The sequence below is a fragment of the Pseudonaja textilis genome, chromosome 3, assembly GCF_049901715.1.
Source record: "Pseudonaja textilis isolate UNSWEBS1 chromosome 3, rPseTex1.2, whole genome shotgun sequence".
NCBI classification, from domain to species: domain Eukaryota; kingdom Metazoa; phylum Chordata; class Lepidosauria; order Squamata; family Elapidae; genus Pseudonaja; species Pseudonaja textilis.
In genome coordinates, this window is record NC_141992.1 from 25,063,854 (window position 1) to 25,089,413 (window position 25,560).

At 40.1% G+C, this 25,560-nt stretch overlaps 2 protein-coding genes across 4 annotated transcripts in view; one reads left to right on the plus strand and one right to left on the minus strand.

Annotated features, from left to right (window-relative positions):
• MATN4 (matrilin 4) overlaps positions 1 to 25,560 on the minus strand; it is a 48,609-nt gene that overhangs the window by 7,227 nt on the left and 15,822 nt on the right. For 2 of the 3 annotated variants that reach the window (XM_026697561.2, XM_087929068.1), the window contains exons 2-7: positions 7,689 to 7,799; positions 5,868 to 6,437; positions 4,866 to 4,988; positions 3,941 to 4,063; positions 3,347 to 3,469; positions 1,412 to 1,534 (exon numbers count right to left, since the gene is read on the minus strand). In XM_026697561.2, coding sequence (XP_026553346.1) covers positions 1,412 to 1,534; positions 3,347 to 3,469; positions 3,941 to 4,063; positions 4,866 to 4,988; positions 5,868 to 6,437; positions 7,689 to 7,764 — 1,138 coding nt within the window. In that variant the 5' untranslated portion in view covers positions 7,765 to 7,799. The remainder of the gene's footprint in view (positions 1 to 1,411; positions 1,535 to 3,346; positions 3,470 to 3,940; positions 4,064 to 4,865; positions 4,989 to 5,867; positions 6,438 to 7,688; positions 7,800 to 25,560) is intronic. The other variant, XM_087929069.1, reaches the window with a different exon arrangement.
• Positions 25,089 to 25,560, plus strand: part of RBPJL (recombination signal binding protein for immunoglobulin kappa J region like) — a 48,205-nt gene continuing 47,733 nt past the window's right edge. Inside the window, exon 1 of the mRNA XM_087928755.1 lies at positions 25,089 to 25,098. Coding sequence (XP_087784881.1) covers positions 25,089 to 25,098 — 10 coding nt within the window. The remainder of the gene's footprint in view (positions 25,099 to 25,560) is intronic.

A 25,560-nucleotide genomic window follows, 5' to 3' on the forward strand; every position in this document is an offset into this window, starting at 1 on the left:
ATCACAACAATCAAAGGTGGGTTCTGCATCATGATGTCACCATGTGAATAATTATCATTTTCAAATTATTGTGATCTACATTATTGTGATTGACTTGCAATCATACATTTAGCCACTGTTTGAAGCTACAATGGCACTGAAAAAAGTGACTTACAACTAGTCTTTGCTCTTAAAATTGACACAGCATTTCCATGCGTTCAAAAGTTGAGACCTTGGCAGCCGGCATGTATATATGATTGTTGCAATGTCCTGAGATCATGTGATCACAATTTGCAACCTTTCCTGTTGGCTTCTGACAAGGAGTCAATGGGGGAGGCTGGATTCCACTTAACGATCACACGACCCACTTAATAACCGTACTGACTTGCTTAACAGCCATTCAAAAAGGGTTGAAAAATCAGGCATGACTCACTTAACAATTGCCTTACTTATCAACAGAATTTCAGGACCTAATTGTGATCATAAATGGAGGACTACCTGTATTATTGCTTCTGATCTTTCTGTGATTCTTTGTCACAGAAGAAACAGTTGTTCTTTTATCTACTCACTACCAGAGTAGGGATGAAGCAGTGGTTCAAATTCACCTTTCTAGAAGTAAGTTAGTTACCATGGTGCACCAACTTCTCAGTTAACCAAGCAAGTTCACATGTGCTAATAGGATTCAGACCACTAACACTACAATCCAGTCAGAAGATGCAAAGCCAAAAGAGTCCTCTATCATACACAGAGGCAGCTAAATAAAAAGGACTCCAAATACACAGACTCACTACTGGCATAACTTAAATCAGATTCTCTGCATCCAAATTACTGGAATTTTGTCTGACTTTCTTTGAGACACTAGCTCATATTAGATCAAGCTTTGTTTTTTCTACTAACACTTTGGGGTTGCATGGGAACAATATCTGTCTTTAACCCTAGCCAAAGCTGATATACCGGATGTGCTTTATACGTCAAAATCTTTGCATGGCCCTTTATTTAATTGTACCCCAAGCTTTCTGCTAGATTATAGGGGAATCAAGCAGCCCTTTCATTCTTTCACCACAAATCCTAAAAGCATTTCTCAATCTAATGCATTTTGTCTTCTTCGAAACTGTGGTGTTTACTCTGGGACATCCAATAAGCTCCAGAAGGTAATATAACTCTCATGATGACTTTAGATTTTTAACAAATCATTTATGATTTGGTAAATGCTGGCCTAAAATGTCTCCAAGGATCAGAAACACATCTCTGAATTTAGTTCAGTAAAAATACCCACTAGCAAAAGGAATGTCTCTCTTTCAAAATGCCACTCTTTGTTAACCACTATCTCTGGAATAATCTCTATGGCTACCTTTCATGAAATGCTTAGCTAGGAAAAATGCTGAATATATTGGAAGAGCCTTTTATCAAGCACAAAGAACTTGATACTCACTGTTACAGGTCTTCTTATCTGCCTGCAGTTGCTGACCTTCTGGGCAGACACAGTGGTAAGAGCCAGAGGTACTGAGACATTTAAATTCACATCCATGCTCTACAGTATTGCAGAGATCATTGGCTGAAATACCAATAAAAAAGCACGTCATGTATCTCACAGAAAATATATTTTGCCAAAGGTGTCAAACTACAGTTTATACATGTGTCAAACTGCAGCTGCCTTCCCCCACAGTCAGAGTGGAATAGCCGCATTATGACCGAATGGTGACTTGTGCAGTACTGTAATAAATAGATGTTGTTATTGTTGTTTGTCCTGGTTTTCTCAAATATCTTTCAAATATAAACATGGATAAGTCTTTAACAAACTCCCAGGCTGGCTCACAATGTATAGGAACCACGTGTCCTTTATTATAAAAGATATCCTTTATTTCAGAAAGCTGTCCTTTAAATTTGTTTAATTACTTATTTTCCCAGTTTTGCTCTTGAATTTTCCTTTGTAAAGCAAAGTTATAAACATAAACAACTATTTTTCTTATCCTTTTGAACCTCTTCCAGGTTCAGGTCTTTTTTCTCCCAAGTTTCTCCTTTATTTTTTCCCCAAGAAAATGTAGTCACTGTATCAATAGATAATGCTGAAATATTCTATCCTTAAGGGGATGGTAAGAGATACCCCATAGAAGTCTTATCACTTGTACAAAAGTATTCTGTACCATAACATCTGTTCAGACAACTTAGGGCAGTATGTATGATATAACATAATCTTTGCAACATAACTACCACTACCTGCCAAAATCATACTGAAAATATAAATGGTAAAGTACTGTGCCCATCAATTTAAATCTGAAAACCTGCTTAACTAGCAGGGAGGGAGAGGAGAGGAGAGGAAAGGTTTTCTAGGGAAGTTAGGCTGCCATAGAAAATACCTGCCTTGTAGTCCATCTACCCTTCACCTCTCATAGAAACAGGCCCTCTCTTAGTCAACTCATCAGCTCACAGGATAGGTAGAATCATTCTGAATAAGAAGGTTCCTAATGAAATCTATATCACAACAGAGAGCTTTATAGGTAATTATTGGCACTTTAAACTGGGCCCAGAAGCCTATCAGCAAACAGTGCAGGCATTATTCTGGTGTTTGGGTGTTATTCTGAATAGCAGGTTTGATCAGCTAACATGGTCATTCCATTCTGGACCAGTTTCAGCTTCTGAGCTGTTCAATTATTTGATGGTAAGGTTATGATTCAGTGCTTCTGGGAGGACATAAGTGACATACCAGCTAAAGATGGACATGGCAACCATGAAGCCTCCAAAATAGCTCCAGCCAGGTTCTATGGAGTTATTACTTGGAACCCTGACAGGGCAAAGATATAACCATAGTTTCTAACTGATGTTCAAGCAAACCAAGGATCTGCAGTATCAGGAGAAGGATGAGCCCACCTAAAGCCAATCCTGGAATGAAGGTTTCTTAAATACTGAGGATTTTAAGACAGACCGTATATCCTGCTTGCTAGGGCTTGTTTCTTTCCACCCAGTCCATCAGAGGCTCCAGACATTGGTTCAAGATTTCCATAATATCTCTGGCTAGGCACAGAGTGTGATATACCATTAAACACCATCGACCTATTGATAATACCTCTCCTGAAACCAAAAGATGATTTCTAACAGGGATTTCATATAGATGAAATATTAAATACATGAATAAAATATTTCTCAATGTTTCACAATACTCCAAATTTTTAAAGAGCAACTTTTGTAAGACAGTCATTTATTATTAATCTAGAGTATCAGAATCATATTCATAATTCGAGTGGATGACTATTCACACAGTTCTGTGAGTCTAATTCCACAGATAGAGTCATTTGGCCCATTTAAGTGTGTGCTACATGTGATAAAATTAAAGCATACATAGCCACAGCCAGCCATATATAAAATGTACCTTGGCATGTCTTGCCATCTTCCTGCAAAGTGAAGCCATCACGACATCGACAATAATATCCATTGACTATATTAACACAGTCGTGCTGGCAACTGTGGTTGTTGAAATTGCAGAAATTGATCACTGGAAAAAGAAAGAAACCGTTAGAGGACCTCACCACATATGCAATAAAACAACCTGCATTGTTGAGTTAACACAATGGCTGGAGTCAAGATCCAGCATTTGGTGCAAACATTTGCCTTTCTGTAAGATGGCTCCATTTCCTTTACATCAAACAACACTGGCATAAAATACATATATTTAAAACAATGTTGAAAGCTTGAGATGTCCCAGTTGTTGAACTATCATAACTACCTCCCTTTCTTTGGCTGCTGGGGAATTCCACTTCAACAACATCAAAGGACCCACAGATTCTTCTTTTTTGTATAGTTTAATGAGGACAAAAAAATCCCAGTGCAGCAAGGAAGGGGTCACTTTTCTCATTATGCCACTTTCTTGTTGAAAATTGACCCTCTACATCACCCAACTTTCAACAGCAGCTACAGAATGGTTATTTCTCCCTATAGTTGTTGATGCAATACAGAGTTCACTCACTGCTACAGGTCTTCTTGTCTTGGTTAAGCTGGTAGCCTGTCTGGCAACGGCATATGAAGGTACCTTGTGAATTAACACACTGGTGCTCACAGCCATGTCTCTGGTTAGCACAAGCATCAATGACTGCAAGAGTAAAACAGAATTTGGAGTTTGAACTTCAGAAAAAAAACGAGAGGAGTGTTTCCTACTGGGAAAGCTAAACCCAATCCCAGTTTTGCAAAAAGAGGAAAAAATGCCTTAGATACAGATATATCTTCTAGTTTATTAATTTCATATTAGCTATAAGCATTTATTTTCTGTCTACAAGCAGCACTTCTGTCTCTCCCTTCACTATTTCCATTAACAAGGAACTCATAGAAATGCAGCATCAGATGAAATTTCCACATGATCCAGCTTCTGATTTCTTCTTGTATGACTCAGCTGTTTTGTAAAACCAATTAAATCCATGACACCTGTCTCTGAAACACAGGTTTTTTTTAAAAAAAAATGGTCTAGTTTGTTTAACTAGCTGGAAGATTCTGTACATACAGATACACTGATTTCTATGAACACTATGTTGGGTACCATAACTAATATATAATCAATAACGTGTGTGTGTGTGTGTGTGTGTGTGTACACTTCTGGGGTCCCCAACAGATTATCATTTGCATTAGTAATCATCTATCTCATCCCATTATGACTACTAAATCACTTGATCATCTGGATATTTTTAATAAAAAATGCAAAAGGGGAGCTAGCATGCTGCAAAGTACCAGCCCGCATAACCAATGGATCCCATAACCATTATGATAAAACAAAAATGGCAACCAAATAGAAGAACAATAATTAAAAGTTTTTCCTCGATGCATGAAAACAATTGTTTTGTGAATGCTCACAACATGGTTTCAAATTTTCACACATCAATTAAATAATCTATTACTCTTACTTGCGCATGTTTTTCCATCTGCGTTAAGTTTGTATCCTGGTTTACACTGGCAATAAAAGGAGCTTGGGATGCTGACACAAGTGTGCTGGCACCCATGATCAAGTTCTGTGCACATATCAACACCTGGAAGAAATAGGTTTTCATATTGAGAAGGAAATATGTGCTGGGGATTGTAATATTCTTAAAGCAGTGGAGCTCATGTGGAAGCATGTAGCTCCATCTAAATTTCTTTCTTTTTAGCTGGAAATTTGGATAGAAAAGATCCTTTAGCAGTATTTCTCAACCTTGACAATTTTACAAAGTGGGCAGTGCAACTCCCAGAATTCCCCAGCCAACATGGAACAGTAGAAATGAAGCAACAACCACAACACAAACATACTAATGGCAATAAACCCCACCCCACCCCCAATACTTATATATATATTTCTGGAATAAATTATTTGAAACCAAGAATGGCTGCTGAAAAAAGTGGATTTTTGAGGTATTTAATCAGGGCACATGCCCACTTTGAAGATCACGATCACTTCAAAAGGGTATATAAATAAATATTAGTGTTACTGTATAGGACAGGGTCTTCAAACTTGACAGCTTTAAGGCTTGTGGAATTCAACTCCCAGAATTCCTTCTCCAGTCAAGTTAGCTCAGGAATTCTGGGAGCTGAAGTCCACAAGTCTTAAACTTACCAAGTTTGAAGACCCTTGGTATAGGACATGCTTTACTTTTGAACAGTTTTGAGTGAAAACCATTCATAAAACTTCACTTCTGAGTGTAAACAGTCTGTTTCGAGCATTTGGGAAATGTTTGAAATAGAGCTGTTTTCCAACTGGAAATATTTCCATAATGCTCAAAATAGATGGACCCACACTTGAAACACCAATTGAACTCTTGGGGTATCAAATTTAATGACGCTCTAACATCTGAAAAGATTTGCCCACCCATGGTAAGTAGAAGGAAAATAAGGATAAAAATCAGTCTCAATGCAAGCTTTATTCCTTTACTTACCGCATAACTTGTCCTGGAACTGCTTGCCAAACTGTTGGATGAGATCAAAGGACTCTACCAAGAAGACATGTTCCTCCAGAGGGGGGGAGGCCATGGCCCTCAGAGAGTTCATGTCTGCCCTCTGAACACCCACAGCATAGATCTCAATGCCAGCAGCTCGTGCCTGAGCAGCCACTTCAGTGACACGGTCCTGGGGCCGCCCATCAGTCACAATCACAGCCACACGGGGAATCTTCCTGTGAAGTGGCCGGGCCCCGTTCTGTACGGTGAAGGCCACATTCATGGCATATTGAATGGCCAAGCCTGTCATTGTGCCTTGAGCCAAGGGGACAATGCTATTGATAGCCTTTTCCATTTCAGCCCTGGTGAAGAAAGACTTGAGAGAGAAGATGTTCTGGACTTGGCTGGAGTATTGAATCACCCCAACCCGTGTGGCGTTTGGCCCTATATCCAGATTATGGATGATGTCAATCATGAAACGCCGCATGGTCTCAAACTCATAGGGACGGACACTACGTGAGCTGTCAATCACAAAGACAATATCCAACGCACCAGTTTTACATTTAGTTTCTGGAGGAGGAAAAAAAAAGGTAAAGCTGGCTTAATCATCGTTTATACCTTGAAAAAGGTATTCCTTCTTTATTAATTGAGATTGTATTTAGGCTTTTTTAGTGTATCAGCTAAAGAACATGAATGATGTGGCACAAGCAGACACATACATATGTACAAATATATAAACATACACACACACTACACCCACACCCACAAATACACACACACGAGTTCTAATCAAAATAATTATGAGGTGCCATATTGCCTTTTCTGATGTTAACATATTTTGACTGCAAAGTTGATATTTATTAGTCATTGAAAAAAGATTGAGAAAAATGTAGAGAAGTATTACTTTTTTTCTTTTTTCTTGCATATAATCTACTCTAGAAAAAAAAAAGAGCCACTATTAGACATTAACATTTTAGAACAGCCTCATATATTTTTACCCACATCTAAGATATTTTTTTAATTGCATACAGTGTATATAAAAAATTAGGGCTTATTAGGATGCTTTGATCCAAAAGGCATAAAATGGATGCCTTGCTAATTCAAGGTCAATGGCCCCTTTTCCAAATGTTTCCACTAATTATTTTGCCAATTCCACAGTATATTTATATGGAAGTTAGTCCAATTTAAACACACTGATTAAACTTGTGTCGGGCTACACTTTTAATCTGCAATTCTTTCACCACCTCAATTTGTTTATTTAAAATACTTCTCTGATTTCTATCATAAAATTTCAGTAATGGCGTGAGAGGCTTTAGTAACAGAAGATTAGGGCTGAATCTCTGTTCAGACAGGGTAGACATCGTATAGATACTGGACTAGTGAGAAAAGCCTTATGACTTCCTGTAAAGTATATACACCTTAGCACTATGTTGCTGCATTGTGTGCAGGAAAAAACAACCCTCACCAACCCACAATAAAGGATAAATGAGAAATATGGCCTAAATTAAATCAATAATTTTTCAAATTTAATAATTAATGTTTTTCTGGTGGGAAATTCAGATTGTACATTATGAGATGCATTTGAATTGTGGTAAATAACAAATATTCACTCTTAAATGGGTGATCAATTGAAAAAAGTACTTTTTTGTCAGTTTGATTGTCAGTTGAATGATACACTGATTGATTATGTGTCATCAAGTGGGTATCTATTCTTGGCAACCACAGAGATAGATTTTGCCCAGAAGAATCGGTCTCCAGCCTAGACCTTCAGGTCTTCCAATAGGTCTGATTTTTAAAAACCCAAAATTATCTGGTACTTACCTAAGAGTTTTGGTCGGCCTTCCATCATGGTGAAAGTAAGCATTAAAAAAGGTATAACATACAGCAGCTTCATCATTTTTTTTTCAAGATGATAGGATCTCAGGAAGAAGTCTAAAGTGCAAAAGGAGAATGCATCTATTCATTTAACCAGATTTTTATAGTGTCTTCTCACAAGGCTGACAAAAAATCTGACAATATAGTAGAATCATGCTAATTTTGGAGTGGAGGGGTGACTTCAAGTCAGTTTTTGACTCCTGGCTACTGCCTGGACTAGTCCTTGCTATTTTCCTGACAAGATTTCAGAAGTGGTTTGTCTTCTCATAGGGCAAAGAGAACATAACTGGCCCCAGGGTCACTCAGCTGGCTTTGTACCTAAGGTGACACTAGAACTCACAGTCTCCTGGTTTCTAGCTTGGTACCTTATCCACTACACTGTACTAGTTCTCTATGCTAATATATGATAACAAAAAATCGGGAGTTTAGTAGAACCACTTCAAACTAATGTATTTTATTACAAGGCATATGCTTTTTGTAAACCATGGATTCATCCAATGCATAGAGTTGCTAGACCTAAATTGGATAATTGGGGAGGGAGGGAAAGACCAAAAGTCTATGTGGGTGCAGGTTACATGTGAGACTGATTACCAGTACCTTACAGATTAATAATTGTAATGCATTAAAAATCTATTGTGTTTGTTGAGATCTTCTGACATTGCCTGAAGCCTTTTGGTGCATGTGAGTTCGACATCTCATAGTGGAATTAAGTAGGCCTTTTAATAAAAAATGCATTAGTCACCAGAATCCTTTGATATGTTTATCTGATAAAATTTTATAACATTATAACTTTTGTCAACTGATAAAACAAACCTTGCAGCAGACTCCCCTCAGCCCACCAGTTAGCCAAGCTGTTCCTGAAGCACAACTACCACCTGCATGGAGTACCACAGAGAATTATCTCAGACTGAGGGGTCCAGTTCATGGCCAAATTTTGGAGGGAGTTCCTGCGGTCTATTGGGTCATCCCAGGGCCTTAGCTTGGCCTTTCATCCTAGCACCAATGGGGGGGCAGAGAGATTGAACCCCATGGTAGAGGTGGTACGTGAATTATCAGCAGTCCAATTGGGCAGACCTCCTACCTTTTGTGGAGGTTGCAAATAATAATGTTGTTCACAATTTGCTGTGCAAATCTCTAATTGGAGAACGTGATTGATGACTCTTGGCTATGGATGTGTTTAATTGGAGAATATGAATGATGATACACCAGAGGGGTGCAGGAAACCAGGATCAAGGGTGACAGTGAATTATGTGTCTCAGAATCAGCTACACACCGGTCATACCATCATGTTAGCTCCTAATTAGTCTCTTGTAAGTTTTGAAACTTGGCTCGAAGCTCATGATTTAATTAGTGCCACTTCTGGAATCCTGACAACTTTCACATCCAGTTGTTCACAAATATTTTTTGAAAGTTAGCTCTCTAGTTTGAAATCTCAATATAGATAACATGGTTTGAAAGTAAAAGATCATTTTAAAGTTGGTTATTCAGTGGTAAACTACTCAGCATATAGCGCTTGCTCTTAAGTTACTTTGTTCTAAATTATACAGAATTCTGAAAATCTAGAGCAGTACTCTCAATTCTTTGGGGAACATAAGGCAAGTACCCATGTAATTTTAGCAGTTTTGTAAATGTTGGTATTAAAAATACAAGTTACTGTTGAAACTATTCTTAATGTAAAAGCAGTCATTCCAATGGGTGGTTTCATGGTATTCCTCCTGCTATATTATATTAAAATTCTTCATCATCTAGCAAAACAAGAGAACATTGTGGCTTTCTGACTGCATGTTAATGAACTTCATTTCAGTATATAAGCCAGAATAATTTATTGAAATAAAATATTCCTTTCCCCAAACTCCTCTCTCTATTACTGTTTTGTACAACATGCCAAAATATACATTTTAGACTAGTATGTTGTGCAAGCCAACCCTGGGTGGTTAGTTTATGGTTCTTTGTACTGTATGACCCAAGAAGTGGATAAATGGAATATCCATGGCTACCTTAACTGTATATGATATACATATGGCTATTCAGGGAGGTCAACAGGAAACCATATTTTCACAACTTAGAACACTGAGAAAATGAGCAATTCACCAAATCTCAAACTGACAATTTCACTTATCTCTAGTCATATTCAGGGTGTTTTAAAACACTCTAACCCAGTTGACATAAACCACAGAAAAAGAAAGGATATTAGAAGAAACAGATCCTTCTGAATAATTCAAATCAATAGCATATTTTTCAGTGTGTTGACTTCTAAATGTGGAAGATCCCAAATGATTTAAGGAGAATAAGAAATGCAGTTATAGCAAAGTATTAAAGTGTAGTAATATAAGTAATATGAGCAATATTATAGTTTTGCAACTCTGGAAAAGAAATAATAAGAATCTCTAGCTATTAATGTAAGGATATTGATGAAAAGGTACCAAGGATTCCCAATAGTTTGACCTTAACTGGTAATGTTAGGAAAACCTGCCTGTTGGCCCAGAAGTACATTTAGGAAGATTGGCACTTGATTTCAATAGCAATAGCACTTAGACTTATATATCACTTCCTAGTGTCTTATAGACTCTCTAAATTGTTTACAGAGTCAGCTTATTGACCTCAACATTTTACCCACTCCGGAAGGATGGAAGGCTGGTTCAACCTTGAGCTGGTCAGAATTGAATCCTAGCAGCGGAATGCAGAGTTAGCCTGCAATGCTGCATTCTAACCACTGAGCCATCATGGCTCCTCCATGGCATCTCATAGCTTTAACAATAATTATCTGGGGTATCTAAAGACAAATAATAATAAGTTCATTTCAAGTATTCAGTATTCTAATTATGGGAGGATGCATCAAAGGGCATCTCCCTCCCATGATCAGGCTCTGAATGTCTGAAAGAAATAGGCAGACCATACTAGCCTGGATGCCCCCCTCACCAAATCTCCATAGCAATAACTGCAGTGAAAAGATCATTAGCACAATGATTAGCACCGATTATTATAATTTTGTCGGCAACAATTTTTGAGGTCTAAGTGCTATGAACAAGCAACGTGATTTTTTTTTAAAGTTTCTATTGGTTTTTAAAAACAAACATAAACAAACAAAACATAAAAACATCAAGCCATCTTCCATATGTATACATACAGTGTGCCGGTTGGTTTATAAATTGTTTTGTGCTTCCATTTCGTAGTCTTCAATTACAATTACATTGCATATAATCTCGTATTTTCAATCAAAAATTAAATATCTTAGTATCATTATTAATCAATCATTTGACTATACTTTTATTCATTCATGTTTTACAAGATAATCATAATTTACTTAGTTTGTTTTATAACAGTTCATACTATCATCCCAAATCTATCCTAAAAATATTTTGTAGATATAATAAGAAAGAAGTACATCTTTATATATTTATTATTTTCTAAAAGTCTACATATTTCATTACTTTATTTTATTGTCTAACCATTGATAGAATAGATCCCAAATTTTATAAAATTGTTTATCCTCTTGTTCTCTAATTTCAAATGTCAATCTACTCATTTCAGCACATTCCAATATTTTCTTAATGATTTCCTCCTGTGATGGTGTTTTCTCATTTTTCCAGTTTTTGGCAAATACAATCCTAGCCACTGTTAATACATTTACAATCAGATATTTCAAGTCTTTACTATATATTTCAGGTAAAATTCCCAATAAAAATATCTCTGGTTTCAAGTCTATATGTTTTTTTGTCATTTTTTCCAAACACATGTTGTCGGTATGTGCTCCTTTCAAAATCCAAGAAAGAAATACTCAGACTCCATGGTTCAGAGCAAAGTTCTTCTTTTACTGGAAGATGAAAAGGAAGCTACAAATGGAATTCCGAAAGTGAGAATTTGGCGCGCAGATCACACATACAAAGAAATGGAATTGTTCCCACCCCCCAAAGTCCAGAAGTCTCTGCCAATTAAAAGTTCCGAATATGATCATGTGAGCATCTTCAGGTAGTGATGAGGCCTCTGTCCGTTGACCTTGACAATTTTTGATAAGACCTCGCAGCTGCGCAAAAAGGATAGAGGCTCGGAAAGAAATGGAAAATTGGAAAGAAGAAATCCCCCTTCTTCTGCCCACAGTAAAAGAATGCAAAACACCTCCAGCTCTCTTCCCCCACAATTACCCCTCCCCGTTGCTAATGACAGCCGAAAGAAGTAAGCCTAGTAGTAGAGATACTAAGGGAGAAATAAAGGATAATAGTTGGGGTACCCGAAGAGATCTTGAGGCTGACATTCGGACCCCCCTAGAAAAAGGACATTAGTCCCTGTAAGAGAGAATAAAAAGATATGTTAAGCATTGCATACATTCTTATGGTTTATCAGGATACTTAGTATAAAATTTCTTTAGCAGGTCAGGAGCCCTAACGTCTTTTCGTTCACCCACTCAGCATGAGAGGGGGAAATGTTTCCAGGCTACAAGATATTGTAGGCGACCCTCCTTTTTCGAGAGTCTAAAATCTCTTTAACTTCAAAATGTTGTTCACCCTCAATCAACAATGGGACGGGGGATCAGTCTGGGTCGGTCTCAATGTACAGGTGTGTTCGGTTTTAGCAGGCTGACATGGAAAACAGGATGAATGCGACGAAGAGTCTTTGGTAGCGTCAATTGAACTGTCACGGGATTCACAATTCGCTCAATAGGAAAGGCCCCACATACTTAGGGCCTAACTCTTTGATCTCTGAGTGGTTTGCAGATACTTGGTTGAGAGGAATACTTTGTCGCCTACTTGATACGACTGTTGTGGGGCTCTTTTCTTGTCTGCAAACTTCTTATGGGATTGATGCGCTTCGTCCAGAGCTTTGCGAGCGACTGGCCAATTGAGTTGTAGTTGAGATATCCAGTCATCCAATGACTGGATATTGGGTTTTCGCGAGGAAGTTCAGGTATGGGTACAAAATCTTGTCCCGTGGCCACTTTGAACGGGTAAAACCAGTGCTGCTGTGAACGGAGTTGTTATACGCTACTTCGGCAAAAGGTAGCAGGTCCACCCAGTTGTCTTGCTGATAATTTATGTAACATCGGAGATATTGCTCTAGCACCGTTAGTCCTCTCGCAGGCCCCATTAGTTTGGGGGTGGTGGGCGGAGCTTAACCCTTGGGTGGAGCCTATCAACTTCAAAATTCCCTCCAGAAGTTCGAGGTAAATTGAACTCCTCGATCTGATATTATACGTTCAGGAACACCATGCAGTCTGTAGACGTGTATAATGAACAGTTTGGCTAACGACTTCGCCGAGGGAATCTTGGTGCAAGGTATGAAATGTGCCTGTTTGGAAAACAAGTCGGTCACCACCCAGATCACCGTGTGCCCAGCACTCTCAGGTAAATCTACTATAAAGTCCATAGAGATTTCCTTCCAAGGGGCAGTTGGCCTGGCCACATTCTGCAACAGACCTGGCGGCTTACCGGGAGGTCTCTTAGCTGAGGCGCAAACTGGGCAGCTTGCTACATAAGTTTCAATGTCTTTTTTCAAAGAGGGCCACCAGAACTGCCGTTTCACCAGGTGTAAGGTCTTCACGAAACCAAAGTGACCCGCTGCCTTGGAATCATGAGTTTGTTGTAATACTTGGCTCCTCAATGTTTTAGGTACATACAGCTTCGCTCCCATCCAGGCTAACCCATCTCTAACAGTGCAGTTATTTGCATTTGCCTGGAACCATTCATCTGTTTTCAAAGCTTCTTTAAATTGTTCGATCAAATCATTGGATAGATCTGCCTCTTGTTTCTTCTTTTGCGCCCGGTGACCACTGGTGCTGCCAGCTGTGTGGTGGGCACAATCGGACTTATCACTTCTTTTCGAACACTGTTGTATTGTGGCATCCTAGATAAAGCATCCGCCATAAAATTCTTTCCTCCTGGGATGTACTTCAGAAAGAAATTGAATCGTTTGAAGTACTGGGCCCACCTAACTTGCTTAGGCGATAGTTTCCGAGGCGTTTTAAGGCCTCCAGGTTTTTATGATCAGTCCAAACCTCAAATGGGTGCCTCGCGCCTTCCAGAAAATGCCTCCAGGTCATTAGAGCCCAGCAGACTGCAAAAGCTTCTTTCTCCCAGACAGCCCATCTACGTTCAGTGTCAGTTAATTTACGGGATGTGTAGGCACACGGTTGTAGTGTCCCCTTCTCGTTTAATTGAAGTAAGACCGCTCCTACCGCTACATCACTTGCATCAGCTTGATCACGAAGGGGACATCCATGTCCGGATGCTTTAGCACTGGCTCGGCAGCAAATAGTCTTTTAGCTTCTCAAAAGCGGCTTGGCACTCCATAGACCAATTCAACGGCTGGCTAGGCTTTGGCTTCGCTTCTCCCTTTGTTTTTAGGAGGTTGGTGATAGGCATGGCTATTTTAGCAAAACATGGGATGAATTGCCGGTAAAAGTTAGCAAATCCAAGGAAACTTTGAAGTTGTTTTCGGGTTCTTGGTGGGGCCCACTCCAATACGGCTCGTACCTTCTCCGGGTCCATCTCAAGACCCTCGGGTGAGATACGATATCCCAGGTAGTCAATCTTTTCTTGATGGAACTCACATTTGGACAATTTGGCGTACAATTTGGCAGCACGCAATTTGTGCAGCACGGACTGCACCAGTTTCACATGTTGGTCTCTGGTCTCCGAGTAGATAAGGATATCGCCAAGGTAGACCAAAACCCCTTGTATAAATGTTCGGGAGCACTTGGTTGATCAATTGCATGAAGACAGCTGGTGCCCCCTGTAGGCCAAACGGGAGAACATTGAATTGGAAGCAACCTATTGGGCAATTGAATGCAGTTTTCCACTCGCCTCCCTCTTTAATTCGGATTCGGTAATAGGCCTCCTCAAGTCCAGTTTCGTGAAGATCTTCCCTTGGCCAGGTGAGCCAACATGTCCTTCATTAGAGGGAGGGGTACACATTTTCCACGGATACCGCTCAAATTTCGGTAGTCCACCACCAAGCGCTTGGAGCCATCTTTCTTCTCGCGGAACATCACAGGGGCCGCCACTCGAGGTCTGGCAGGTTGGATGAACCCTCGTTTCAAATTCTTGTCGATAAACGATCTCAATTCCTCTAACTCCTTTGGGGTCATCGAATACATCTTTGGTTTCGGTAGTGTCACCCCGGTAGAAATTCAATGCTGCAATCGGTTGACCGATGGGGAGGGAGCTCATCGGAGGCCTCTTCGCTAAAAACTTCTCTTAGGTCCCAGTACTCTTTCGGATTTTCTCCTCCCCTTCTATGCGTTCGGCCCCTGTGGAAGCTGTCTCAGCAGGGGTTTGGGGCTTGGGATGGGATTCTCCCCGGTTTAAGGGGGTTTGCTCCTCCCTTCCTGGAGGTTGGTCAGTACGAATCCGTATCCACCCCTTTCTCCAGTTTACTTGGGGATTCCATTTCCGAAGCCAGGGCAATCCCAAGATTAGGGAGTGTTCCATCCCGGGAGCCACAATAAAGCACAAGGTCTCGCGGTTCCCATGGTCATCTCTAAGGGCTCCGTTATGAACCGTGCAGGGCAACCCCCGCTTCAGACCCATCTAATTGGTAAAAGGATATGGGCGTTTTCAAATTTCTCAGTCCAATGCCCATGCCTTTAACTACTTTCATGCTAATTAGGCACCTCGTGCACCCCGAGTCCAATAAGGCCAGCATTTCCCCTCAGTACCCGAGGTGGGCACCCTTAATTTAATTGGAATGGTAAGGGGCCCCGGTTAGGACTTACCGAGACGTCATCTTCCGAGTCGGTCTCACTCTCGCCGGAGGAGTCGGGGGTCCCAGCTCTTTTTCCGCTGGGGAGTGACTTCTACAACCTCCCCTATCGTTAGCCCGGTTTCGCGAGGCCTGGTTGGGGAGGATTCGGGCTTCCTTCCAGGGCCCCGTCCTTTTTGGATCTGGTTTGACTCGACAATCCGCATGGTGGCCTTCCTTCCCACAACGGAAACAGGCAGTGGATTTGGCCCTTGTCATCACCCCCTCCTTCCGGGGCTTAGGGATCTCTCGGAGCCGAGGAGGGAGCATGGTGCTCCATGCGGAGCCTCCTCTGCGTCTACTTCGGGCTAGATCTATTTCCACCTCTTCCGCTAACAGGTACCACAACTGCAAGTCATGGGGATCCCTTCTGGAGATGCACATGTGGTATACCTCTTCATTTAGGCCATCTTTGTAGGCTTCTATTAGAGCTTCCTGGGACCAGCCTCGAATGCGATATGCCAGCTGTCTGAACTCTTGGGTGTAGTCAGCAACTGATCTTCCCCTTGAGTTATGATTTTCATCCTGATCCTGGCCCTTCTCTCTGCCAGAGGGTCTTCAAACCTCCTCCTCAAGGCAGTCATAAAAACATCAAGGCTTCGCAGTTGGGGGAGTTATCATTATACAGAGTCACCACCCAGTCAGCTGCCATCCCCCCAGGGTTCTGGTAACATATCTTACTTTGGCTGCTTCAGAGGTGAACTCCCTTTCATATTCTGCCATATAGCTTCCAACCTGCACCAGGAAAAACCCCAAGTCCTTGGGATTTCTCCAAACTTCACATCTAAGGAGGGCAGGTGGCGTCTTCTAGGCATTACCCCGCTGCTGGGGCTCCCAGACGGGAGCTGGTGGTTGCGCCGGCGTGGGATGGGCCAGGGGGGTGGTGGCAGCCCGACTTCCCCAGGCTGAACTCGCTCTCTTCCCCTCATATGTTGGAGCCCTGCCGGGTTTCTCAGAAGCATCCTTAAAGCTTTTCCCGGCTTGATCCAGCCTGCATTCCATCTCCTCCCCCTGCCACAGCCGTTCCCTCGCACCTCTTCGACTTACAGTGATTCCAGGAGGGGGTCTTCCGGATTTTTCCATCCAACTCCTAACGACCATCTGGGCATCTCGGTTGGAGTTTCTTCCAGTGTAAGGTCAGCTAACAAATCGGTGGCTGGCATCTCTGGTAACAGCATTTGCTGCCCCCACAGCTCCCTGCTCATCCTCCTCGCTGGCTGGAGATGACATGATGTGAAAACCCCTCGGAAGAAAAATTGGTGTTTTCTCCGGTGGGCTGATGGGGACTTTCGAATAATGTCGGTATGTGCTCCTTTCAAAATCCAAGAAAGAAATACTCAGACTCCATGGTTCAGAGCAAAGTTCTTCTTTACTGGAAGATGAAAAGGAAGCTACAAATGGAATTCAAAGTGAGAATTTGGCGCGCAGATCACACATACAAAGAAATGGAATTGTTCCCACCCCCAAAGTCCAGAAGTCTCTGCCAATTAAAAGTTCCGAATATGATCATGTGAGCATCTTCAGGTAGTGATGAGGCCTCTGTCCGTTGACCTTGACAATTTTTGATAAGACCTCGCAGCTGCGCAAAAAGGATAGAGGCTCGGAAAGAAATGGAAAATTGGAAAGAAGAAATCCCCCTTCTTCTGCCCACAGTAAAAGAATGCAAACACCTCCAGCTCTCTTCCCCCCACAATTACCCCTCCCCCGTTGCTAATGACAGCCGAAAGAAGTAAGCCTAGTAGTAGAGATACTAAGGGAGAAATAAAGGATAATAGTTGGGGTATCCGAAGAGATCTTGAGGCTGACACATGTGGATTTTAGTCCAGTATTTTTTAGCATCTGCACAAGTCCACCACATATGGTAATATGAGCCAGGTGTCTGATGACATTTCCAACATTTTTCGGATTTATTCTTGAACATTCTTGCTATTCTTGTCAGGGGAAAATGCCACCTGTAAAACATCTTATACAAATTTTCTTCTATGCTGTTGACATTGTCATTTTATAAGTTTGAGACCACAATTTTTGCCATTTCTCTAAATCAATCCCATATCCAAAATTCTTCCCCCAAGCAATCATAGTTTCTTTAACTTGTTCTTCTTCTAACACTAATAAGGAGAATTTCAACAATCAAAATGAATCTATTACCCAGAATTTTATATTTCTTTCAAACAATTCCAATTAGGCTTGGAAAAGATTACTTTGAAGATTTAAATAAAATTGTGTTGAAATATATATGGCAAGGTAAGAAAGTGAGAATAAAGTTAAAACTTTTGCAAGATGCTAGAATTAGAGGAGGATTTGGTTTGCCTAATTGGGAGTTGTATTATCAAGCTAAAAAACTGATGTGGGTTAAGGAATGGATAACACTAAGAAATACTAGATTGTTGACATTAGAAGGACATGATTTGTTGTTGGGGTGGCATGCTTTTTTATGGTATAAAGGAACTAAAACACAGGGGTATTTTAGAAGACATCATATACAGAAGTCTCTGTGGTTAAACTGGGAGAAGATTAAAAGCAATGTGATTTTTAAAGAAAGCAGCCTTGAGCCTTCAGAGTTTCCACAAATGCAATAACTTTTCCCAACAGTTTGTCCAGAAATGCCTTAATATTTGTTTGTTTGTTTATTAAAGTAGCTTACAAAAAAAAGCAGAGAAAGAAAAGAAGTGTAAACATAATAATAGGAAAGTAATGGAACACTAATGAAAAAGAAAACAATGAAAATACCACCATATGAGAATGAAAGATGGGTGGAAGGGAGAAGCAGGGAGGCAGGGAGCGAGGAGGGTAGGTAGAGATGTGGCTTGCTATCGATCTAGTAGCCACTTCCATTGTGATGATCCCCAGGCCAATCAGCAGGGCCAAGTCTTCAGACATTACTGCGGTTATAGAAACCAATTTCCATAACTTGGAGACTGACAAAGCTTATGCGGTGGGGGTGATGAAGAGTCATGGTTTTAGTTTTTCTAATGAGCCAGACGTATTCAAAATGCTGAAGGTACAACAGCATTTGCTTTATTCACCAGAGGACTTAGTGGTAGTATGCTCCTGCTTAACAATGCATGGAGATCCTAGAAAACAACAGAGGAATTCTCTGAGACAATGCTAAAAAAAATATGTAGTGTTTTTTTTTCCTGTTTTGAAAAGGGGGTGTTGCATGCAGAAGCTACTTTTTTTCCACAGCTTTGTCATATCACTCTGGCTAAGTTTTGGAGGCAAGAAAAATCTTACTGAGAGAGAATGAAACTGGTCATGGACTGGCTCCTAGTGGCCAATGTAAGTAAAAAACCACAGATGAGATAGATATATATATATATATATACACTATATATATATACACTTCCACCATTGAGTCCATAAAGGGGTGCAGAAGTCATGTAAAACCTCATAAAGTGGGGATAACTAATGTTATTTATCCTTATAATTATATAGCTTATTTTTAAAAGGCAAGTGTCTTCATTTCTAACATCTCCAGTTTGTGAACTTCTTAGATGCATCTGCCTGGCCACCATGAGACAGAATTCTGGATTATCTTTATCTGGACTTTTGGTCTTATCCTCTAAAATCCTTCTTAAGTTCTATGTCTTAAATTCTATCTTTCTTCATCTTATTTTATTCCAGTCTCTGTTTTAATGACAAGATATACATAACTTGATTTTCTGGTCTTTGCTTTAAATAAGCAACTAGTTGTGAGCACTTGCTCCAATTCAGCAGGACTATTCTTGCCATAAAGACCTCTTCAGTTTGAATTCAACTTTTTCAGATTTTTGAACAACACTACAGACATGCTCCCATATACCAAGGATAAATTCAGTTATTGGATGTATGGAGACACACTGTTATAGCTGGAATTTATTATGTGGTGTATATATTAATGGGTGGGTGCATATATCATACTAATCAAAAGCAAATAAACATGTCATGATTAAGTTATATTAGCACCAGAGAGAGCCAAATTCCACAAATAGAAATTCATTTAGTGACTTTGAATACAAGTTCATTGTAGGGAGAAATTGGGGGGGGGGGGGATGATGTTATGTACCTAATCTCAAATACTTTGAAAAGGGCAGGATATAAATCTAACTAATAATATGAATAATAACAACAGCAATCACCCTCAAGACACCCACAACCAAATTAGCTTTAAAAAAAAACCAGTGTCAGGCAATATTATATATGTAGTGGTTGCAAAAGCTTTGATTTTATCATATGTATTTTCAAGCATACGTGCATTTCCTTACATTTTTTAAAAAACTCTTATTACTCCATTAATGATATTGCTTTTTAAAAAGGAAGGACACTTAATTAATCTATTTCAAGGGACAAATACTCAGTCATTTAGTTTTAAAAAATTATCAGATAAGCTGACTATTTATTATGAACAAATCTAAATAACTATCACAGATTTATTCTGCAGATTTCCACTCATACCCATAAAATTGATTTAACCCTCCAGACACTACAAGCTAAACAAGATTTCATTTATTCATTCTAAACCATTTTATACCTTGTCACTTTATGCTACTTTCATGCTCCTAAAAACTGGGGTATAATTCCTCCATTTCACTAAAGGCCCCTTTTGTATATATACAATATTCTCCATGTCAGCCATTTCTCTGCCCTGACACCAGAAATGCCTTGTTCATGCTCTGCAAAATTTCCAACTCAATTTTGTGTCAGAGCCAAAAAAATAAGCCTAGGAAGCGTAAGGCATACAGATTTCAGTTAAGAAAATTGACCATTTCTATTTAGCAGGATTTAAAAGACTCCCTGAGGGTTGATGCATGAATCCCAGTCCTGTTCCGAGCAAGCAGTTGAAGCCAAAGGCTATCAGCATAAATAAACATAGAAAGGGAAACATGCCAATTAAGATATATCTAAATTATTATTCTCACGGTTTTTTACTCAGGGTAAAAGTGTGGTATGTGAAAAAGCAGTGTGCTGCTGTCTATTCCGCAACAAATTTGAGGTAGCATTACCCAATATATGAGACAGTCCTTGGGTATAAAGCTAAATATATCACCCCAGGCTTGTGCCTTCACAAAAAACACATACATAGTGTGTGTGTGTGTGTGTGTGTGTGTGTGTGTGTGTGTGTTTAAAAAAAAAACTACATTTGCTTTTGTACAGGATGATGGATTTTACTGGTTAAAAGTCTAAAAGGAAAATTTATGCCTATCCTAAGCAGCTGTATTTGTCTCAATTGGAAAAACAGATAACAACCAAATGGAGTCATGGTACAATTCTTTTATATTATAACAGTCACACAGTACACAAAACAAATCTTATTAGACTGAACTCTTATGTACTCAGAATGGATTGATGACCTACAAGACCAAGTCAAAACCATATGGTTTAGGTTTAAATGTGGGTTCATACACTGTTCTGGTCATCCAATCCCTTCCGTAACATAGCCCAGTGTTTCCCAACCTTGGCACATCTTGTCATCTTTATGTTGCCAAGATTGAGAAACACTGACATAGCTTAAAGGACCCCTGATGCAGAACAGTGGATTGTGTGTATTATTATCTCCTTCTGAAGCCAATTTTGTTTTGTTCACGTCTTATGTTCTTTTTGTCTTCCTTTTGACAGGAGTTGGGGGGAAAGCAGTGATAAGCCTGCAGTGGCAAGGCAGAAAACCATTGTTATCGTGAGGACTTAGTGACGTATTCTGATTTCTCCTTATAGTAAGAAAAAACTAGAAACATAGAACTCACTCTAAGCTAGCCTGCTTGTTTTTCCACTCTTGCTTGTGGAACAAGGGAGAAAGGGAGTGGAAAATAGCATGTAGTTTCAAAGTTTTTTCCCATCGTGAACTTTCAATTCCCATCCCAGAGTCATGCACCAGACAATCTTGCAATCTCCTGATGATGACTACAGTAGGGCCATGAAATCATGGTCCCAAATTTTGATTAAAACTGTCAGGTTGTTGTAGTGAGCGGGGAGCAGTGGTGGTATTCTACCAGTTCGGCCTAGTTCTACCAAGCCAGTAGCACCGATGAGCAGCGGGGACCAAACCAGTTTTCTCCGACACTCTGATGTTGGGCCCACTCGCCCGGGCTCCCATACTAATCTTTATTCCCCGCTTTTGAAGTGCAGCTGCTTTGCGTGGCACAGCAAATTGCCAAGTGGCAGCTGCTGAAACATCAGGGAGAGTGCAGGATTGCCTGAGGTGAGTTGGAAAGCCTCTGCGCCTGCACAAAGTGCGCATTTGGTGCACATAGTGTGCGTGCGTGCAAAGGGTGTCCACCAAGCCACACTCACCAAACCAGTGGTACATTTTTTTGAAATGTACCACTGGTAGGGAGCTTCTACACAAAACTTAGCATTAGGTATTGTGGAAAGTGGCCATCCTTAGGCCACCTCTGCTGTTGTTATTAAAGCTTGTAAGAGATTTGGGTGTCATATTACTTGGTACATATGCTTTTTATGCTATGCTTTTAAATCTGTTTGCTTGATTAATAATAAGGTTTATAATCCCTTTATTTACTTGTATGTTCATTGCCTCCGGAGCCAAAACAAAACCAACGACAATTGTCTGGGCACCTGATGACAACCCTGACACTTGGCAAACCAAAGCCCCAAAATAGTTTGGGGCAATTGTGCTGTGAACATTTCTAGATGTTTATTGTAACCAAACCTCACCTCAGGAGCAAGTTGGCAAATAGTCTGGGTTATTCTGTTTCCAAAAAAATGAAAGATGAGTGGGTTACGAAGCTGAAGAATTACACAATACACACAACATCCTAATTTACTGGAGTAAAGTAAAGATGTGTCTGTATGTGCATGTGTGTGTATAATCTATAAATGAAGCTGTAATTCTGTGATCGTGTGTGTATATTTACCATAAAGCTGTACATTTAAATATACAAGACATCAAAGAGGTATTTGGCAGCACACATGTCTACAAATGAACCATCTCTCTTTGAATCATCAAAGCAACTGCCTCTTTTGCAGGGCTCATGCAGCTGCTTAAATACTATTCCCTGCCATCCGCAACTACTTCATTTCCCTGGTGATCCCAATGGAGGCATCTTCTGAAGAAACTTGTAAAGCAAGGGTCTTCAAACTTGGCAAGTTTAAGACTTGTGGACTTCAACTCCCAGAATTCCTGAGCTAACATGACTGGAGGAGGAATTCTGGGAGTTGAAATCTACAAGTCTTAAAGCTGTCAAGTTTGAAGACCCCTGTTGTAAAGGATGGGGTTCAGTGGTGGGATTCATTTTTTTTTACTACCGGTTCTGTGGGCGTGGCTTGGTGGGCGTAGCAGGGGAAGGATACTGTAAACTCTCCAATCAGAGGTGGTATTTGCAGGTTCTCCAAACTACTCAAAATTTCCGCTACTGGTTCTTCAGAACTGGTCACAACCTGCTGAATACCACCTCTGGTGGGGTTGCTTTAGTGACTTTAAGAGAAGTACTTTATTTATGTTAACACCGATTACAAAACATTTATCCAAAAGGCTTTGACTAGGCTGTGGACAATGGACATACTATAGATTATTATATCATTATATTTGTCGTTTGTTGGGATGCTCCCATAATGTGAATGATTCCATTATTACATCCATGAATGAGTAGCCTCCCTATTATGCACTCTCTACTATGGACCCGAAGGTGGGACAAAAAGCAATGGATGGAAACTAATCAAGGAGAGAACCAACCTAGAAATAAGGAGAAATTTCTTGACAAAACAATTAATTATGGAACAGCTTGCCTTCAGGAGTTATAGATGCTCCATCACACTTGAGGTTTTTAAGAAGAGATTGGACTGGCATTTGTCTGGAATGGTATAAGGTCTCCTGCTCAAACAGAGGGGAGGACTAGAAGACCTTCAAGGTCCCTTCCAACTCTGTTATTCTATGTACCAGCAGTACATGACTGGGGGTGTACAATACCTTGGCCATTTTTATAGACTTCACAATCATGACAAAGCCATCTGCCCAAGTCCAGTTTATTGCCTGATATGTCTAAAACCAGGCAAAGAACGACACACACACAGCGGCTCCTTTTATTTTCGCATCCTGCCACCCTGTCCTTTTCTTGCTGCCCTTTTCCCAAAATCTGGAGCTACACCAACATTTGCTTTCCCGTGTGCACCTTCCTTCAAATCTCTTTGCTTGATAGGAAGCAAACCGGAAACAGCCGCCAGCCAAAGAAGGTGGGAAGGACCAGCCTATGCAGACTTTCTTTTACCCAGTTTCAAACTTCTATATTCAGGTGAAAAGCTGAGCAGAACTAAAATTGTTTCTAAGATTGAATCGTGAGATGAGATGCACCTTTACTCTGGGAAGCAAAAATAGGAAATAGATTGTTTTCACTTTATTTAAAGGTAACAAGCTTTCCTTAACAGGGGAGCAAATGCATAATTTGAAACAATCCAAAAAGCAAGTATATGTCTGCTCTGGAAGGAGAAAGTCTAGAACAGTGATTCACTCAGTGCTATAATGGGTTTTCTTCTTTTGAAAAAGGTGATTCTCTGGCTCCTTAGAGCCAATTGTTTCTGATACATGCAATCTTGGCTCAGAGTAGGAGGGTCAAACTACCAATCTGTCTCTACCAGTAGAGACAAATCAAAAAGAGATAAGACTAAATCTTCCAGAGTTAGCAAACTGCCCTCTTTCAATATTTGGAGTTAAGTATGCCATTAATTCTACCTGCACACACACTTTAAGAAGTGCAATTAAAATTATAATTTTCTTTCTTTTTTTGAATAGGACCTGTGTCTAGCATGCACACTTGCAGGATACATTGCAGTATAATGCACAGCAATGTCTTGCATTGGTCTTTCCAAACCTCACACTGTGGGTCAAGGACTGAGTTTCAGGGAAAAAAGCTGTTTCGGGTTTTCAGTGATAATTGATAATTCTTCTTTTTAGTCCAGGCTACTTGTTAGTAGAACTATTCTGAATATGCTCCTTACCCTTTACTTTTTCTTCCCTTTGCTATTAGATTACTATGTAGAATATGGTAATACAAGAACCACAACACTTTCATTCTTCATAGTGATGGATATTTGGCCTAGAAGCAGAGGAACCAGGACCAGACAACTGCAGGGAACAGGAGGAAGCCCACTACAAACATATCCTCCAACTCCTCGGTTTCTCACGTAATAATCTGCAACCAGTGGTATCTTCCCCATCTTATCCACTATTATGCCTGCTGGCGAAGGTAGCAGAATGTCTGTGGGAAATCAGCAATTAGAGAACAGCTGGGAAAGGAAGTGAAAATACTGAGCAGCATTGGAAACTTAGCATCCAAGCAGGAGGCCTTGGGACTTTTTTTAAAAAAACACGAAAGGAAAGACATTTTGCTCTAGAGCCAAGGTGCTCACAACTGGTTGTTTGTTTAAAGCAAAGATCTTTGTAATCTTTTTAATGGAGGGAATAACATATCTGTGGTCACATGAAAACTAGCCAGGAGATAAGTAGCCTTGTGCAAGACATGACAGGAATCAGCCAAAAACCTTATCTCTACCTGCAGTTTTATACACTGTAAGTGTATAAAAACAAGCAAAGAGGAGAACAGAGACTGAACAGAAGACCCAGGTGATGCCTTTCACTTCCTACAATACTGTCACCACAAGCAAAAAGAGATCCATCATCACGTAATGGAGCCAGGTAAGCCAATATGAAACTCAGCTCTGCTTACTAATATCTTGCCCTGTTCCTTCCTAAGTTTCATATATGAACTATTGGTCACGTACTGAGTTTCAGTAAAAGCTGTTGCTTTGGGTTTCAAAACAGCCTGTCAAGTAATAATTCCTCTAATTGGCTACCTGTTATCAGAAATACTTTGAATATTCCAGCTTGAAATCCTTTGGGATAACCAGAGACATCAACTCTTTGTCTCCTGATTGTTGTGACGCCAACTCCCCAAATTGCTTCCCAACATCATCAAAGGTTTCTTTCTCTTGATATTGCACTCTTAGCAGATTTGAAAAATAGCACACGATCCTCAACTTGAGATATAATGTTTTATGGACGATATTGGCAGGCAAAGCAATTTTGTATGAGACAAGATTGAAAGAATCTCTGCAGAACAGAACATTGAATTGGCAAGATACATTTGAACTTAAGCTT